The 20218-nt window shown below is 39.2% G+C and overlaps 1 protein-coding gene across 1 annotated transcript in view; it reads left to right on the top strand.

Annotated features, from left to right (window-relative positions):
* The window catches only part of ENTHD1 (ENTH domain containing 1), a gene marked incomplete at both ends in the record, with an annotated part of 127102 nt that overhangs the window by 14633 nt on the left and 92251 nt on the right, over positions 1 to 20218 (top strand). The window contains 1 exon segment of the mRNA XM_081310942.1: positions 15616 to 15776. Coding sequence (XP_081167068.1) covers positions 15616 to 15776 — 161 coding nt within the window.

Genomic DNA, 20218 nt, shown 5'->3' with positions numbered 1-20218 from the left:
TCCTACTCTTTTGAGACCTAGAGGGCATCTGGACTCCAAAAGCTCTGACACAACATAACACTGTATCAAAATACACTAATCATCAAAGAATTAGCAGAGAAACTATACCTCAGAACCCATTTGGAAATATATTGAAACATTCACAACAACCTGATATCCTAGAAGACTTTGGCAAGAGAAAGCTGTGCCCTAAAACGGCCTGTGTGTAGGAGGAGAAGATTCATTCCAATGGATGCATAAAAGCTAACACAGGAATACAAGAATTATGAAAAAAACAAGGTAACATGACACTTCCTAAACTTCATAATTCACTAGAAACTGACTCCACATGTAAAGAAATTCAAAAAAAGGAGACACAGAGACAAGGTACAGGGGCAGGGAAGGTGGCAGGGTGGCTCTTTGTCCAAGCTGCCACGTTTATTTATAAGAATAGGTTACATTGGGTCATTAGTACCATAACCACATTATTGTTTAGAGTATCAGTAAGGTTACTTATTCTGCAGTTACATTTCATAGTTACAATATGCAATGTTAGGAGCTTTGTGCAGTTCTCAAGAAAGTCCATTGTCTGAAGTTACTGTTAGTTGGGCAGCTCCAGGAGCTCCAGAGCTTGGTGAAACATTGTAGTTATCAAGCAAGCAAGTTCCTTTATTCCCAGGAGTTATGTGCCTAAGATTAAGGTCGAAGCTATTAAGACTCTAGCATGGAGGGTATTACCATATCCACCGGGCATCCTATGCCTTTGCACAGAAACTTTCCCAGGCTCCAAGCAGGCTACAGCCATGAAGTCATCAGGGACCCCAATCCCGAACACAAAACCCCTACATTTACATATATTGATGTAGAAGGAAATATCAGGTAAGAATCCAAAAGAGTGGTTATGAAAATGTTTAATGAATTCCAGAAGAACAGAGAAAAACAACTGAAAGAATTAAGGAAGTCAGAATAGGGTGGATGAGAAATTCAAGAAGGAGATAAGAACATTAAAAAAAAAGAGAAAAGTCTTAGAAATGAAAGACAACAAATCAAGTAAAATGTTAAGTTGAAAGTTTCTCTAATAGTAGGGCAGACTGAAGACAGAATTCCAGAGCTGGAAGAAAAAGTGGTTGTGGTTGGCCTTGAATGTTCAGGCAGTATTAAAGAAAATAAGTAACCATGACCAGAATATACAAGAACTCTGAAACAACATTAGGAAGCCAAATTTAAGAATCATTGGAGTCGTAGAGAGTGGTGAGATGCAAGCTAATGGCATGGATAACCTCTTCAGGGAAATAATAATAAACATTTTCAAACCTTTAGAATGAGATGGACATCCATATTAAAGAATCATTCAGAACCCCAACAAATAGATAAGATCAGAAAAGAATCTCTCCATGACACATTATAATTAAAATGCATAACATATACAGAACAAGGATAGAATTTGAAAAGCCTCAAAAGAAAAATATCAAGTTACATTTAGAGGCAAGCCAATAAGAATAGTACAAACTCTAAAATCCAGGAGAGCTTAGAATTTTGGATTTTAAGACCTGAAAGTCAAAATTACTATATCCAGCAAAAGTACCCTTCAGAATCAAAGAAGAAGAAAAAAAATAAACCTTCTAAAACAAGCAGAAACTAAAAGAATTCATGACTACTAAACTGGCACTACAGAAAATACTTAATTTCTCTTGTGTGTAATGATACACAGGAGAAATTTAAAAAACAAACTCCAGAGCTTACAAGTGGACAAACCTCACTTGAAAAGTAGCTAGGCAGGCAGGAGGGAGCCTGGGCAGGGGGTGTCAGATTGGTACCGCAGCCAGACGTGGGAGTGACGCCCCCTGAGCCATCGGGGAGTGATTCCGTGCCCTCAATGGTGACAGGAACTGTGGGACATTTATGGACAATTTAAATGTGACTGTATGTACAGGGTTCTGCGTTTATGAGTGATCAGGTGGGATCCAACATGGCCGCCGACGAGGAAGCAGCGATTCTAATGTCTCCACAGTAACGGGATCAAAAAGACCCTTTGGAACAGCAGCAGTCTATCTACTGAGGAACTTCTAGCAAAATTCCGTGAAGGGGGTCCTGCCGGGAATTGGTAGGTTTATTAAAAGTGTCAGATTGTGGCCGCCGGGACTCGGGGCCCGGGGACTGCGGTACTTGCCGGAGAGGGGCTGTCGCCTCCCCGGCCCCGGGCGCCGCCGGAGCCGCGAGCCGGAGAGACACGGCTGCGGTGCGGCCAGAAGCCGGGAACGCCGGGGGCGGAGAGAGCGACCGGGGCAGCGCTGGCAGTGGAGGCCGGCGGAGAGAGGCACGGGAGCCCGAGGCTGAGACACACCGGAGGGAGCGGAGGGAGAGCCCCGCCATCATCCCGAGATAGCGAGAAGAGGAAGATGGCGGCGGGAAGTGAGTAAGCCTCTCTGTGCTCCGTGCCCCGCGCCGCAGCGTCTGAAAAGCTGAGACAGACAGCTGTGACTCTGCATTAATCCATCCAGCTGAGGCGGCTGGTCAGCCCTTCCCATCCTACGGAGGTGGATGCCTGCCAGGCCTTCGTGGGTAGTGGCCGCAGGTTCCAGGCGGGGCTTGGGAGAGACAGTGGGGACCCGCCCGTTGCGTTGGTCGCCCGGCAGGGGGAGGCGAACTGTCACCGTTTGCGGGGGACACCACTGTGGCGGAGGGCTGGCGTCGCAGGACTGCGGCGAAGAAGATAACTTCATTGAAGCCTGCTGCTACAGGTGTGTAACCCCCTAGCTTTCCCTCTCCACGCATCGGGGAAACCTTAAGGGCCCCTCCCAGCTCTCCCGTGAGTTCTACAGTCAGCCCGAGGGAGTCAGAGGTGGGGCGGGACCCGCAGCGTGGAACTGCCGCTCCCGCCAGGGCTGACTGCTGAGGTCTCTTGCACCAGCTACGGGGGAGTGGCTACCGGAGGGCAAGTAAAATTCGCTGAGGATTCTCAGCCCCAAGCTCTACAAACTTAGGGTCTGAGGGAATGGCAAACTGGAGGAGTGAGCCCAGTCGTTCATGAAAACAGGGCTCCCGGGAGTAGCAGACCCGGCCTGTAGCCAGTATTGTGGTGAGAGGGGCCTGGCTAGAGGAAAAGTGGAAGTGATTGGACACAAGAGGAGGCCCTAGGCACTCAGGATTGGAGACTCGCCCAGTCTGGGAGGAGCTGCTGCACAGTGATTGGTTCCCGCGTACTGACAGGAGAGACTTGACCTGGTGGGCACAGCGCCACCTAGTGGAAGAGAAGTTAATCAAACTCTAAGACGGCATTTATTAGTTTTGTTTTTTTTTGTTTGTTTGTTTGTTTTTGATTTGGGTTTTTCTTTCATCCTCATTTTTCTATCTTGTTTTTTTTCTTCTTCTTCTTTCTCTTCTAATTTTAATTTTTTTTAATTATTATTATTATTTTTAAAATTTTTTTTTCTTTTTTTAGTTCCTATTTCTTTCTTTTGTCTTTTCATTTTTCTTATCCCCCCTTCCTTGAATTCTGTCTGCCTACTCTCATTCTCTTTAGTGACTTCTTCCCTTCCCTTCTAATACCTTTCCTCCCAAGCATCAAATAAATTTATAGGAGTAAACGGTAACTCAGCAGTCAAACAGAACAAGAAGCAACATGAGCAGCTTCAAGAAACAAGGAAGAAAAGGAGTACAAACAATGCAGGACAGCCTAAATATTCAGGAGGACCTAGAGTCATCAGAAAAATGGTCATATAAAGACCTCAAGGAACACCTTAGACAGATGGAATGGAACCTTAAAGAGGATACAAGACAGCAAATTCAAGCAGCAAAAGAACACATTGAGAATGAATTACATAAACAGCTAAAAGAAGAAGTTAAGCATCTTTATCAGGAGATAGAGATTATAAAAAATAATGAAACAATAATTCTAGAAATGAAGGAAACGATAAACCAAATTAAAAACTCAATTGAGAGTATCATTAACAGAGTGGAGCAAGTAGAAGCCAGAACGTCAGATAATGAAGACAAAATATACCATCTTGAAAAGAGTCTAGCCAACTCAGAAAGGCTGGTAAAAAATCACGAGAAAAACATCCAAGAGTTATGGGATAACATGAAGAAACCAAACTTACGAGTCATCGGGATAGAAGAAGGTACAGAGATTCAAACCAAGGGAATGAGAAACCTGCTGAATGAAATAATTACAGAAAACTTTCCAGAAATAAAAAAGGAAACAGATATACAAATTGAAGATGCATACAGGACACCGAGCACACAAAATCACAGTAGACCAACGCCAAGACACATTGTTATGAAGATATCCAATATACAGAACAAAGAGAAAATATTAAAAGCTACAAGAGAAAGGAGACAGATTACATTTAGAGGTAAACCAATACGGTTAACAACGGATTTTTCATCACAGACACTGAAAGCAAGAAGGTCATGGAACAATGTATTTCAAACTCTGAAAGACAATGGATGCCAACCAAGAATTCTGTATCCAGCAAAATTAAGCTTCAGGTATGACAACGAAATAAAGATCTTTCATGATAAACAAAAGTTAAAAGACTTTGCAGCCAGAAAACCAGCATTGCAAAGCATTTTGAGCAAAACACTACACGAGGAAGAAATGAAGAACAATAACCGAAACCATCAGTGGGAAGTGCCTCAGTAAAGACAGAGGGCGACAGGAAAGATAATCACGGAGAAACAAACTAAATTTTTTTTAAAAAAAGGATAAACAATAAAACATGGATGGAAGTTCAAACCATATATCAATAGTAACTCTGAATGTTAATGGCTTAAACTCTCCAATAAAGCGACATAGGCTGGTATCATGGATTAAAAAAACAAACCCAACAATATGCTGCCTCCAGGAGACACATCTGATTGGAAAAGACATACACAGGCTGAAGGTGAAAGGATGGGAAAAAATATACCACGCACACAGTTCTCGTAAGCAAGCAGGGGTGGCCATCCTCATATCTAATAAAATCGACTTCAAGACTAAGTTAATCAAAAGGGATAAAGAAGGTCATTATATACTGTTAAAAGGAACCATTCACCAACAAGACATAACAATTATCAATATTTATGCACCAAACAATGGTGCTGCGACATTCATAAAACAAATTCTCCTCAAGTTCAAGAATCAAATAGACCACAACACAATAATTATGGGTGACTTCAACACACCTCTCTCACCATTGGACAGATCCTCCAAACAAAAATTGAATAAAGAAACTATAGAACTCAATATCACAACCAATAACCTAGACTTAACTGACATATATAGAATATATCAACCATCATCAAATGGATATACTTTTTTCTCAGCAGCACATGGATCCTTCTCAAAAATAGACCATATATTATGCCATAGGGCAACCCTCAGTAAATATAAAGGGGTGGAGATAATACCATGCATTTTATCTGATCATAATGGAATGAAACTGGAAATCAATGATAAAAGAAGGAAGGAAAAATCCTACATCACATGGAAAATGAACAATATGTTACTGAATGATCAATGGGTTACAGAAGACATAAAGGAGGAAATCAAAAAATTCTTAGAGATAAATGAAAATACAGACACAACATATCGGAATCTATGGGACACAATGAAAGCAGTTTTAAGAGGAAAATTCATCGCCTGGTGGTCATTCCTCAAAAAAAGAAAAAAACAACAAATAAATGAGCTCACACTTCATCTCAAAGCCCTAGAAAAGGAAGAGCAAAACAACAGCAAATGTAGCAGAAGGCTAGAAATAATTAAAATCAGAGCGGAAATCAATGAAATTGAAACAAAAGAAACTATTGAAAAAATTAACAAAACTAAAAGTTGGTTCTTCAAAAAAATAAATAAGATCGACAGACCTTTAGCCATGCTAACAAAGAGAAGAAGAGAGAGAACTCAAATTACTAACATACGGGATGAAAAAGGCAATATCACAACAGATGCTACAGAAATACAGAAGACAATTAGAAATTATTTTGAAAACCTATATTCCAACAAAATAGAAGATAGTGAAAAATCGATAAATTTCTTAAGTCATATGATTTACCCAGACTGAGTCAGGAGGATACACACAATTTGAACAGACCAATATCAATGGATGAAATTGAAGAAGCCATCAAAAGACTACCAACCAAGAAAAGCCCAGGACCGGATGGGTATTTACAAAACCTTTAAAGAGTTTTACAAAACCTTTAAAGAAGAATTAATACCAATACTTTTCAAGTTATTTCAGGAAATAGAAAAAGAGGGAGCTCTTCCAAATTCATTCTATGAGGCCAACATCACCCTGATTCCGAAACCAGACAAAGACACCTCAAAGAAAGAAAACTACAGACCAATATCTCTAATGAACCTAGATGCAAAAATCCTCAATAAAATTCTGGCGAATCGAATACAAAAACACATCAAAAAAATTGTGCACCATGATCAAGTAGGATTCATCCCTGGGATGCAAGGATGGTTCAACATACGGAAATCAATAAATGTGATTCACCACATCAATAGGCTTAAAGATAAGAACCATATGATCATCTCGATTGATGCAGAGAAAGCATTTGACAAAGTACAGCATCCCTTTATGTTGAAAACATTAGAAAAACTAGGGATAACAGGAACTTACCTTGACATTGTAAAAGCTATCTATGCTAAGCCTCAGGCTAGCATCATTCTGAATGGACAAAAGTTGAAGGCATTCCCTCTAAAATCCGGAACAAGACAGGGATGCCCTCTATCTCCACTTCTATTCAATATAGTTCTCGAAACACTGGCCAGAGCAATTAGACGAAAGAAATTAAAGGCATAAAAATAGGAAAAGAAGAACTTAAATTATCACTATTTGCAGATGACATGATTCTATACCTAGAAGACCCAAAAGGGTCTACAAAGAAACTACTAGAACTAATAAATGAATTCAGCAAAGTGGCAGGATATAAAATCAACACGCATAAATCAAAGGCATTTCTGTATATCAGCGACAAAACTTCTGAAACGGAAATGAGGAAAAACTCCATTCACAATATCCTCGAAAAAAATAAAATACTTGGGAATTAACCTAACAAAAGAGGTGAAAGATTTATATAATGAAAACTACAGAACCCTAAAGAGAGAAGTTGATGAAGATCTTAGAAGATGGAAAAATATAGCCTGTTCATGGATAGGCAGAACTAACATCATCAAAATGGCGATATTACCAAAAGTTCTCTATAGGTTTAATGCAATGCCAATCAAAATCCTAACGGCATATCTTGTAGAAATTGATAAAGCAATCATGAAATTCATATGGAAAAATAAAAGACCCAGAATAGCAAAAGCAATTCTAAACAGGAAGTGTGAATCAGGTGGTATAGCGATACCAGATGTCAAACAATATTACAGAGCAATAGTGACAAAAACAGCATGGTACTGGTACCAAAACAGGCGGGTGGACCAATGGTTTAGAATAGAGGACATAGAGACTAATCCACAAAGTTACAACTATCTTATATTTGATAAAGGGGCTGAAAGCATGCAATGGAGGAAGGATAGTATCTTCAACAAATGGTGTTGGGAAAACTGGAAATCCATATGCAACAAAATGAAACTGAATCCCTTTCTCTCGCCATGCACAAAAGTTAACTCAAAATGGATCAAGGAGCTTGATATCAAACCAGAGACTGCGTCAGATAGAAGAAAAAGTTGGCTCCGATCTACAGATTGTGGGGTCGGGCTCCAAATTCCTTAATAGGACACCCATAACACAAGAGTTAACAACAAGAATCAACAAATGGGACTTAATTAAACTAAAAAGTTTTTTCTCAGCAAGAGAAACAATAAGAGAGGTAAATAGGGAGCCCACATCCTGGGAACAAATTTTTACTCCTCACACTTCAGATAGAGCCCTAATATCCAGAGTATACAAAGAACTCAAAAAATTAGACAATAAGATAACAAATAACCCAATCAACAAATGGGCCAAGGACCTGAACAGACACTTCTCAGAGGAGGATATACAATCAATCAACAAGTACATGAAAAAATGCTCACCATCTCTAGCAGTCAGAGAAATGCAAATCAAAACCACCCTAAGATACCATCTCACTCCAGTAAGATTGGCAGCCACTATGAAGTCAAACAACAACAAGTGCTGGCGAGGATGTGGAGAAAAGGGTACACTTGTACATTGCTGGTGGGACTGCAAATTGGTGCGGCCAATTTGGAAAGCAGTTTGGAGATTCCTGGGAATGCTGGGAATGGAACCACCATTTGACCCTGCTATTGCCCTTCTCGGACTATTCCCTGAAGACCTTAAAAGAGCATGCTACAGGGATACTGCCACATCGATGTTCATAGCAGCACAATTCACAATTGCTAGACTGTGGAACCAACCCAGATGCCCCTCAATAGATGAATGGATAAAAAAAAATGTGGCATCTATACACAATGGAGTACTATGCAGCAATAAAAAATGACAAAATCATAGAATTTGCAGGGAAATGGATGGCACTAGAGCAGATTATGCTTAGTGAAGCTAGCCAATCCCTAAAAAACAAATACCAAATGTCTTCTTTGATATAATGAGAGCAAATATGAACAGAGCAGGGAGGAAGAGAGGGAAGAAAAGAGTAACAGTAATCAGTGACATGAGATGGGAGGGAAAGGGAGAGATGAGGAAAATTGCATGGAAATGAAGGGAGACCCTCATTGCTATACAAAATTACATATAAGAGGTTGTGAGAGGAATGGGAAAATAAACAAGGAGAGAAATGAATTACAGTAGATGGGGTAGAGAGAGAAGAAGGGAGAGGAGGGGAGGGGGGATAGTAGGGGATAGGTAAGGTAGCAGAATACAACAATTACTAATAGGGCATTATGTAAAATTGTGTTGGGGTAAAATTGGGGGTTCATAACCCACTTGAATCTAATGTATGAAGTATGATATGTCAAGAGCTTTGTAATGTTGTGAACAACCAATAAAAATTAAAAAAAGAAAAAAGAAAAGTAGCTAGGCAGATGAGTAACATAAACAAATTAAACACTAGAAATAATTCAAAAGTGGCAAGAATTAATAAACATCTCTCTGTAATTGCACTGAATGTGAATGGTCTCAACTCATCAATTAAAAGACATAGGCTATATCCCTATAATATTCTGATTTTAGATCTTTTGGATATATAGCAAGGAATGGGATAGCTGGATCATATGGTGGTTCCCTTCCTAGTTTTTTGATAATACTGCTTTTCTATGGGAATATAGTCATATCAAATGCAATTCACAGTAGCCAAGTTATGGAGACAGTCCAGAGGCCCATCAATGGATAAATAGATAAAGAAAATATGGTACGGGGCTGGGCCTGTGGCTGAGAGTGGAAAGTTCTTCCTGCAGCCACCCGTGCTCACTTTTCCCTTTATGTTGGTTTTCCAGTTCCCCCTACCCAGTTCCCTCTACCTTCAGTGCAGGCCTTATAAAATTGGCTTAGGGCTTAGGCCCTGCAATATAATTTGTGTGAGGCACTGGGTTCGATCCTCAGCACCACATAAAAATAAAATAAAAAGTATTGTGTCCACCTACAACTAAAAAATAGCATTAAAAAAAGAAAATATGGTGTAATATGTGTGTGTGTACACACACACACACACAGTGGTATTTTATTCAGCCATAAGGAAGAATGAATTTATGTCATTTGCAGGAAAATGGATGGAACTTGGGAACATTGTTAAGGGAAATAAGTCAAGCTCAGAAAGTTAAGGGTTGTATACTTTTTCTCATATGTGGAAGCTAGAGAGGAAAAAAGGAAGGTGTGTTGTGGGGAAGGATCTCATGAACACTGAAGACAGATCAGTAAAGAAGAGGAAAGGGACTAGGGGGAGGGAGAGAGGGTAGGGAAAGGAAATACTGGGGAATAATATTGGTCAAATTATATTGTTACATTGTGTACATTATGAATGTGTAATGATGAGTCCCACCATTATGTATAATTATAATGTACCAAAAAATATGAAAAAACCCAATAAAATTAAGTCTTTGTTAGAGGATTTCAAAATCTTATAGAATGTTGATTCTAGAGAAGGTCCCGTAGAGTTATTTCTTCCATTTGCAGTGAATTTGTTTTAATTGCTGATTTTATTGACTGTCTTTCTTAGCATTAGATTTTTAAAAAATATATTTTGGAGTTATAGTTTCAAGCTTATTTTGAGGGGGAGGTTCTTCCTGCCAGCCACCCGTGCTCACTTTTTCCTTTATGTTGGTTTTCCAATTCCCCCTACCCAGTTCCCTTTACCCTTCAGGGCAGGCCTAATAAAGTTGGCTTTAGGCTTAGGCCCTGCAGTAAAACTAGGGTGTCATAGCCCATGGACTGAGAAAGCAGGTAGTTTGGTTTAGTTCCAGGTCTGAAGGCTGTTGTGAGTTTCCTGCTTCTAGCCACATAGCTACATATGAGTTAATAGCCCAGGAAGCAGATAGAGGCTTTTTTCCTCCTTTCTCTATTTTTCTCAGCACAGAACCCTTCTAGCATCAGTGAAGGAAACCATATCTGGTTCCCTAACATCTGAGAAACTAAACTTCTGGCTGCCACATCAAGAGCCCAGCAGCCCTGTGGCTTCAGCAGTGTTTGCTGCTTTCTCGTTTCCCTTGTATTTCAGCTTCGTGGAGGTTGTTATCTTGTTTTTGAGATTCATCATGTCTATTATTGCTGTGTGTTTGGAGCAGAGTAGAACTGTACTTTGAGGTATGAATTTACCAGGCCAACTTGACTATAGGCTTTTTAAAAAATTAATTTGAAAATAATTTGATCATATATTTTAGATGCTCCTCCCCTTCCTCCTATCCCCAGGTCTTCTGCCTGGAGAGATATTGTGGAGCGTAGAAAAGAGGGAGACTAAAGATAGATAAATTGGAGACCATAGGTAACAAATGACAGGGTCTGAACTAAGAAGAGAATGACTTTAGAATATATTTGAGGATGTAATTGATAGACTTGGTTAATTGAATTAGGGGCTATATATGTTCATATTTTTAACGTAGAATGGGGGTATAATTCACTGAGAAAGGAATATGGAAAGAAAAGTAGATTTTGGTGGGACAGTGGGTCAGGAATAGAGACAGGAATATTAAGATGTTTTATAAGTGCTGTTTGAAGACTAATATCTGTTTTTCCTAAAGATCTTACAGTATGTGTCTTTACTAGTGCTGCATGTCAGTGCTCATGACCTTTAAATTTATCAAATTTCCAAATCTCTTTACATGATGTTCAGTTATAAACTTATATAGATTCCTCCTCAGTATTTGGAAATATTTCCTCAGGATGTTTTCTGTCATGTATTTTTCTTTAATGTCTCTTAAACAGGTATAGTTCTGGCCTTCATGAATGTTATAGTCTAATGGAGGGAAAAGACATTTATCAAATGCACAATTACAGACTACAAGTACTACTATAAGACAATCAAGTATGAGGTGCTCCTAGAAAGCCTGACCAAGTCTGAGACCCAGCTTAGTGTGCAGGGTGGGTGGGTGGTATGCTGGCTGTTGGGGGAATATTTTCCTGAAGAGTGACCTTGGAGCTGTGACTAGTGCCTGCACTCTTTGCTCTTTTGCCCTTGCATGGCTGGCTTTTCCCTACTGTTCAAGACTCAGCTATGTTATCTTCTCAGTATGACTTTTCATGATTGCATCCCCAATTAGTATTTAGCACATCACCTTTCTTTACTTTTTAAAGAACATTTTTATTTTAAATTACCTAATTTATGCTTATTAGATATTTCAGCCATCTAGAATATAAGTACCACAAGTATAGGGACTTTTTCTTCTCTTTTTCTTACTTGTTCCCTGAATGCTTAGAAGATTTCCTGAACTTTCTTGAACTTAAGTTCTCAGGAGAATGATTAAATGATTGCATAAATGAAGGTCCTTGGAGACTGAGCTCTTACATAGTTGGCCTAGTAATTTGTATCTACTTGTCTTTAATGTGGTGTTTGGGAGGACTCCTAAAGTTGGCTTTCTGCTTGATCTTTATTCTATCCTGTTGACCTGACCCATGACACACAGTGTTCTGATGGGGATTGCCATAGTGATGGGCATGTGACTGTTTCAATCAGGGTCATTCTTCTGGGTACTTCATATTGAAAGGAAGAAAGAGGGACACTTAGGTTGCAGAGTGTGTGATGTGAATCTGGAGCTATTGGTGACTGTATCCACATTCCAGTAGAGAAGGCCAATCTGCAAGAGGAGAAAATGAAGCCATGACGCAGACAGGAGTAGAAATGGGAGAGGGAAAGAGAGTCCTGGTAATTTTCTGGTCTCTGCTTCATTTGTGCCTGAGACTTAATCACAACCCCTGGTTTTTCCATGATTTTTGCCTTACCCAGTTCAAATTGAATTTCTGTTACTTAGAGCCAAAAGATTCCTAATTAAAACAGTATACAACTTTATTTTCACTTTAAATTGTACCTCAACTAACCTTTTCATCTTGTGCATTTTAGATAATTTGGTTAAGTATTGATCTATTGCATAGTTTCTTATTTCAGAAACACACGTTTTCTGCCTCTCTTCCCCCTTTTATTTCTTTCAATACAAAGAAGTTGCTTCCTGAATTTATTCTGCTTCCAATACTATTTTGTTTTAGTACTGTGTACTCTTTCCTTTATTTTCAGAATTATATTGGTCAGAAGTGAATAGATGCCATCTTATTATTACTATTGTTTATTTAACTATGGAAGCAGTTTTACTGGGTACTTCTTAGATTTTCAACTTTGATGCTTTAAAACAGCCATTATTGAGTACTGAGCATCTCTAGGGTGACAGAGCAGCAGCCACAGTAGTGGCAGAACTTGGTAAGATGCTCACTCAGGTGATTTATTCCCTATTTCTGGTAAGCTGCTCTGGCCCAAGCTTCCTGGTGCTGCTGCCTGCTACCTTAGGAAGAAGCCCTGGTTTTCCATGGGGAGTCTACACCCCTGTAGCTGCTTTTCTGCTTGGTATATCCCTCCTTGTCCATTAGAACTGTTGATCTGCCCTCAGCCCCACCAGTCCTCTACAAATAGCATATTCTACTTGTTCCATAATTTCTAGTTTCTAGTTAGAGGTTTTTCAAGAAATTATGTTAGATCAAACAACTGTATTAGACAGCTAAATTATAAATTGGTCATCAGTATTTTTCATCAATCTGGTTTCATTTATACTCTATCAAGGAGAAAATTGGGGACTTTTTGGTAATTTGTTTCTTTCTTTGGATCATTGACTTAGTAAATACTTATTGAGCATATGCTCTGTGGCTTCCACTCTCCAGATACTGTTACTAGTTTCTAGAATGAGACTTCTGTGCCTTCGTGGAGCTTATATTTTAGATGAGGAAACAAGAAGTAAACAAATAAATATGCAGTACTAGGCAGTAAAAAGTGCCAGGGTGAAGGAATAGAGAGGGATGGGTAGGGCCATTTCAGAGAGAGTAGACAGAAGTGGCTGTGAGGAGATGGAGGTTTAAGTAGAGACCTGAGTGAATCAAGGATCTAGCCATGCAAAGAGTTCATGGCAGAAGCAGCAGCAACACAGGGCTGTAGGAGCTGAAGACAGTAGTTGCAGGATAAGGCACCAGGGTGGCTGAATTAGGGGGAGGAACTGGGGAAGGGGAAGGAGACAAGCTCCAAAAGTTAAGAATGTGAAAATAAATAAATAAATTAATTAATTAAAAATACAATAATTATACCTTCAAAAAATGTGAAAATATATTTTCATGCCTCCAAAATCAAATTGTCAATATCCAAGGGAAGATAGTGTCTGACACATTGTACCCAGTGGATAAAATTCACAGCAGACACTAGAGTAGGATGCTCCTATCTTTCTTGTCTTTCATGTGATACTGGGTGGTAACCCAAAAACGTGGAATTTTTTTTTAGGAACTATAAATTAATCATAGGAAATTAAGGATGTTTAGAATGCTAGGATTGAAGCAGTTAAAAAAGAAGTTTGGAAGGAAGAAATGACTGTGAAGTGATATTAGATAAAGTAATCTTGGGAAAGATGGCAATATGAACAAATGTTTCTGACACTGTCCTTATTAATCCTTAATGAAGCCTCTGGCAGTTAGAGAACATCTTTGGCCTTCATTATCTAAATATATCCTGGATTTGACTATTTCTCACCACTTCCACTGCTAGTAAATTATAGCTGGAAATGTTAATACTTTCATTCATCACACATGGAGCCCAAAGTGAACATTAGTGGATTTTTAGGGGCTTTTCAGAAGGCATGAGATGTTTCTGTGAGTTGGTCCTGAGATGTGGAGAGGTGAGTGATTTCCTTTATTATTTCTCATGGAGAGGGTTAAGAATGACACCTATACCTCATATTTGAACGATTCATAGATGATGGTGTACTTTTATATCTGTGAAGCAGATTGAATGCATATGTTTGTACTGCCTTTTTGGTAGATTCAGGGCTAGACAGGCCACCTGACTGGCTCACACTCAGTGGTTAAGGGCAGAACCATTGCTAGAATTCAGGTCTTTAATTGTGTTCTGTCGATTTTAATAACAACACTACATTGTTTCATAGAATATTATGTCAAAGAAAAGCCAGTTTCACTTCTTTTCTTGTCCCATCCCTATTATTCCTTTCTAAGGAAAGGATATTAGCAGTGTTGTCATTACCCAGTCTGCCTGCCTGCCTGTCTACACATCCATCTGTCCTAGTCTGTTTGTTTGTACTGCTATAACCAGTTGCAGACTGAATAACTTATAAAGCACAGAAATTAGAGGCTGCGGTTGTGGCTCAGTAGTAGAGAGCTTGCCTCACACGTGTGAGGCACTGGGTTCCATCCTTACCACTACATAAAAATAAATAAATAAAATAAAGGTATTATATCCTTCTACAACTAAAAATATTTTTTAAAAAAAGCACAGAAATTAATTCTCTCACAGTCATGGAGGCTGGAAGGGCCAGGGTTGAGGCACCAGTAGGATTAGTTCTGGTTAGGGCTGCTCTCTGCTTCCAAGACACTGCTTTGGTTCTGCAACCCCCACAGGGGAGGGGCCCTGTGTCTTTATGTGGGGGAAGGCAGAGGTAAGCAAGAGACTACTTGCCTGAAGTCTCTTTTATAAGGGCTTTGATGCCAGTCGTGAGGGAGGAGCCATCATGGCCTAATCACATCTCAGAGGTGTTACCCCCTAATACTATCTCATTGGCAACACTGGAATTTTGGAGGGGACACATTCAAACCATTGCAGAGTGTGGATTTCTCTATCTACAGCTGTCTTCCATGTCCCTACACAGTGGGTTGTTCCCCCTGCTCATTACAATGTATATGACTTCAGTCTTTAGCCATATGTTAGCCGTATGTTGTCATACATCTAGGTCAGTACATCTAGATCTAATTAATACCTTTCCTTTGTATGCCTATATTGTTGGATTTATTGCAGAGTATTCGTGGTTTTTAAAAAGAAAATTCAATATTTAATATGATGAAGGTAATGCCAATGTATGATATAATTCATCATAGATTAATAATTTATTTATTTCTTAAAATATATGAAAAGAAGTATAGTGACAGTTTTTATTTGCTACAGGTTTTACCACTTTTGGTCACATTTTTATTTTTCCTTAATTTTCTTAAGAATAAAAATGAATTATATCATTAACCAGTATTTTCTTTTCTAAGCAAATTCAATGTTTTTTTTCAGGTTATCATATCCGGGAAAAGTCTAAGCAAGTCATAACATTGCTAATGGATGAACAGATGCTGTTTAAAGAGAGGGAAGTGGCATGTCGGACTAGACGACGCACTTCCTACTCCATGACATTTCCTAAAAGATTACCTAGTACAGGTAACTCACCAACAGCATGTGCATCTGCCCCCACACCAGAAATTCCTGCTTCAGAGAAGAAGCACCAGCTTCTTAAGGTGGCAAGACTACGTAGTAAAAGTGCGTATAATGAATGCTGGTCTAAAATGCAAAAGATATCATCTAAGAACAGTTTAAAAATATAAAATATTTTAGTACCAAATTATTATTATTATTATTAATTGGTATGTGCAGTTGAACCCAGAGGCACTTAACCACTGAGCCATATCCCCAGCCCTTTTTTTGTATTTTATTTAGAAACAGGGTCTTGCTGAATTGCTTAGTGCCTCATTTTGCTGAGACTGGCTTTGAACCTGTGGTCCTTCTGCCTCAGCCTTCCAAATTGCTGGGATTACAGGCATGCACCACCATGCTTGGGGCAAATTATTAATACTATATTAGTACTAATATTATGATATCAGACTTTATACTATAGAGAACAAAGATGAAGAATGTGTAATAGAATATTTTATGACTTCAGATTGCTTTTATCTTAGAGTCAAATAAAATGTTTTTGAGCTTAAATAACATTAACTAGTGACTATTCTATTTGACATCATGAGTCAATTTTAATTTATTTGATTCGTAACTGGAATGTGAAAGAGTACTGTTTTCTAAGATCTGCGTCTTGGCATATGTACACAACACCATCTGATCCTATACATCAAGAAACTGACATTTCCTAAAGTATACCTCACACCTCTAAAAATAATCCAAACATTCTTCCAGGGTAATACTTTGGACCTTTCATTTTGCCTTAAACCTCAAATCTAGACTATTGAACTTTTTAAAAAAGGGAGTTATTTATAATACTATAATAAAAATCAGGAGAAAATAGAGTGATCTTTTCTAACAAATTGATAGAATATAAAGGAATATCATTTTGCCCTAACTTCTCTAATACAAACTTTGTTGGTAGATTGTACATAAGGAATGGACAGTTTGAGGAAGCAAAAATATTAATGAAGTATGAATTTGATAACTGTCCTCCACCAGGCAACCAGCACACTGGTTTCATTAAAGAGGTTCGTGGCATAGAAGTTAACTAGTGAGATCAAAATAAAACACACAGACTCAATTACCTTTTTCTATGACCAGGTCCAAGACGGCTCTCACCTCTCTGGCTGTCACCTCGAACCACCCAGTGGGGGCAGCAAGGCTTACTCAGGGCTAGCAGGAGAGAGAGAGAGAGAGCACGCCAGGGAGTGGCCTTTTATTGGGGAACAAGAAATTCAGGGGAAAATTCCATCCAGTGAAGGTCGAGGGGGGCAGCATTCCAAGGTCAGGGTCAGTGATTGGCCACAGGATCAGTGGTCAGTCACACCCCCACACGGACAGGCTCTTGCACCTGGAGAGGGTAAGGATAGCTCCAACACAGTTTGGCCAGAACACCTCACACCCAATCTGGGAGGTGCCCAATCACGTGCGAGAATGGCTTCCCACACTGTCCCTTGAAAGGAATTAAGCTTGGTGCCACAAATGAGGACACAGTAGGAGTAGGGGTTTGCCTCCTAGTTTTACATGTGAGTCTGTGGTTATGGACTGAGTGTTTGTGCCGCTCCCTGCCACCAAGTTCATTTTTGTTGTTGTTGTTGTTTTTTTTTTTGAATTTTTTAATATTTATTTTTTAGTTCTCGGTGGACACCACATCTTTGTTTGTATGTGGTGCTGAGGATCAAACCCGGGCCACACGCATGCCAGGCGAGCGCGCTACCGCTTGAGCCACATCCCCAGCCCCCAAGTTCATTTGTTGAACTCTAATCCTCAGCGTAACGAGGTGATGGCCCTGGGAGATGATTAGGCCATGAGGGTAGAACCCTCATGAATGGGATCAGTGCCCTTATGAAAGAGACCCCAGAGAGCTCCGCTCACCCTCTTTTTGGTGTTGGAAGTTACAACAAGTCGGAAGTCTGTAACCCAGAAGAGGGTTCTCCCCAGAACCTGACCATGCTGTCACCCTGATCTCATACTTCTAGCCTCTAAAAATGAAAGTCTGTTTCTTTAAGTCACCCATTTTATGGTACTTTGTTATTAGCTGCCCAAGCAGACTAAGACATCTATTAAGATCCTGAAGCTGGGCATGGTGTTGCATGCTTGTAATCCAAGCAGCTGGGAGGCTGAGACAGGAGGATTGCAAGTTCAAAGCCAGCCTTAGCAATGGTGAGGTGCTAAGTAACTCAGTGAGACCCTGTCTCTAAATAAAATACAGAATAGGGCTAGGGATGTGGCTCAGTGATTGAGTGTGCCTGAGTTCAATCCCCAGTAACAAAAAAAAAAAAAAAAGAAAAAAAGAAAAAAGATCCTGAAAGAGATGCTGGTAGTCAATATAAATAGCTCATTCCAAGTGTCAGTTAAATGTGGAAATTTAAAAATGTTATTAGTAAAATCAATACAAACCAATCCTATTCCCCCCCCAATCGTGCTTTTCTGACTTAGTCAAGAGTTCTTACATATTCATTCAAGACTTATTTATGGATTGGAAAGTAGAAAGGCATTCAAAGAAGTTGCCATTGTAATTATAACAATAAATGCCATCCAGATGCTTCTTAAAGTAGTGGAACTTCTTTAGGGGACCCATTTCTTTTGAAATAAATCTCCAAAAGAGATAGTGACCCATTCTGAAATTTTCTCATGAAGGTTTGAATTCAGACTGACATGAACAGCAGAGTAAAATAACCAATTATGATTCATCCAGAGTTTCTTATCCCTTTGCTACTTCTTTATCACCTTCTTGTTCTTCCTTCTTCCATTACTTGTCTCATTTCCTTCCTCTTTTATTATAAACACATAATTATTGAATGTTATTATTTGAAATTTAGATATCCAGCAGAAATTTGGAACTATAGCAGTGAATGAGATAAAGTTCCCTTCAAAGCCAAGTATGGAGGGCATGTACCTATAATCCCAGGTATTAGGAAGGCTGAGGCAGGAGGATCACTTGAGCCCAGGAGTTTGAGCCCAGCCTGGGCAACATAGCAAGACCTCATCGCCAAAAAAAAAAAGTTCCTTTAATTGTGGAACTGTCACTTTAGTGACAGAGACAGATACTAAACGCACATAAACAAAATAGATATGAAATATAGCAAGTCTTATAAAGAAGGGGAAAATAGGGTCAGGGAACAGAGCAACAGGGATGGCTGTGTTTTAGGGTAGGTAGAGAGGGGAGGCCTTCTGGAGGAGCTAAGTATTTAAACAGACCTGGAGGATAGTGTAGGAGTAATCCATGCACAGCAGGCAAATGCTTTGACACTAGAGCAGATGTGGCATGGGAAGTTGTGAGCTTAGGAAGTGAGTCCCTAAATCACTATAGTGCTTACTCATTTCTGAGCCATTTTTATGAGTCTTATAAGAAACTATAGTTTATTGCCTTGTAGTCCTAGATTGAAGCTTTTTTTTAACCCAAAATGATACTCCCCAGCTTTATGACACATCTTATTTACCAGGCTGAGCTCTGAGTGATTTTTAACATTTAAAAAAATCATATTTTGACACAATTTATTTGTTTAATACAATAAACGTGCATTGAAATAAATAAATAGCCCTTACTGTCTTCCAGATACTGTCAGACACTTTTCTAGGGAAGGTAAGTAAATTGGGTGTATTTTTGCTCTCATGGAAGTTATATCTTGAGGTACGCTGTGTGCTTTCAAGTCTGTTTCACATAAAAATTTTTCCAAGAGTGTTTTGGCCCATGATGGTATCATTGAATTAAATCTATATAAAGTACTACTTAGAGTGAATAGTGAATGTTTGGATGTAAAGGCACAGAAAACATACATTGGCGAAAAGATAGCCTCTTCAACAAATGCTGCTGGGAAAACTGAAAATCCATGTGCAGCAAATTGAAATTAAGCCACTTTCTCTTACCTTGCACAAAACTCAACTTAAAGTGGATCAAGGACCTAGGAATTAGACCAGAGACCCTGTGCCTAATGGAAGAAAAAGTAGGCCCAAATCTTCATCATGTTGCATTAGGTCCTGACTTCCTTATCCTAAAGCACAAGAAATAAAATCAATAATTAATAAATGGGATGGACTCAAACTAAAAAGCTTCTCAACAAAGGAAACAATAAAAATAATGTGAAGAAAGAGCCCACAAAGTGGGAGAATGACTTTACTACATGCACATCAAATAGAGCACTAATTTCCAGGATATATAAAGAGCCAAAAAACTCAACACCAAAAGAATAAATAACCCAATCAATAAATGGGCTAAGGAAATGAACAGACACTTCACAAAAGATATACAGTCAGTCAACAAATATATGAAAAAAACATTCAACTTCACTAGTAATTAGAGAAATGCAAATCAAAACTACTCTAAGATTCCATCTCACTTCAGTCAGAATGACAATTATCAAGAATACAAGCAACAATAAGTGTTGGCAAGGATGCGGGGGGGGGGGGGAAGGTACACTCATACATTGCTGGTGGGATGGCA

The sequence above is a fragment of the Spermophilus citellus genome (assembly GCF_964194105.1).
Source record: "Spermophilus citellus genome assembly, chromosome: 10".
In the NCBI taxonomy this organism is placed as follows: domain Eukaryota; kingdom Metazoa; phylum Chordata; class Mammalia; order Rodentia; family Sciuridae; genus Spermophilus; species Spermophilus citellus.
The sequence above is the reverse complement of the archived record's forward strand: the minus strand, read 5'-3'. Positions and strand labels throughout refer to the sequence as shown.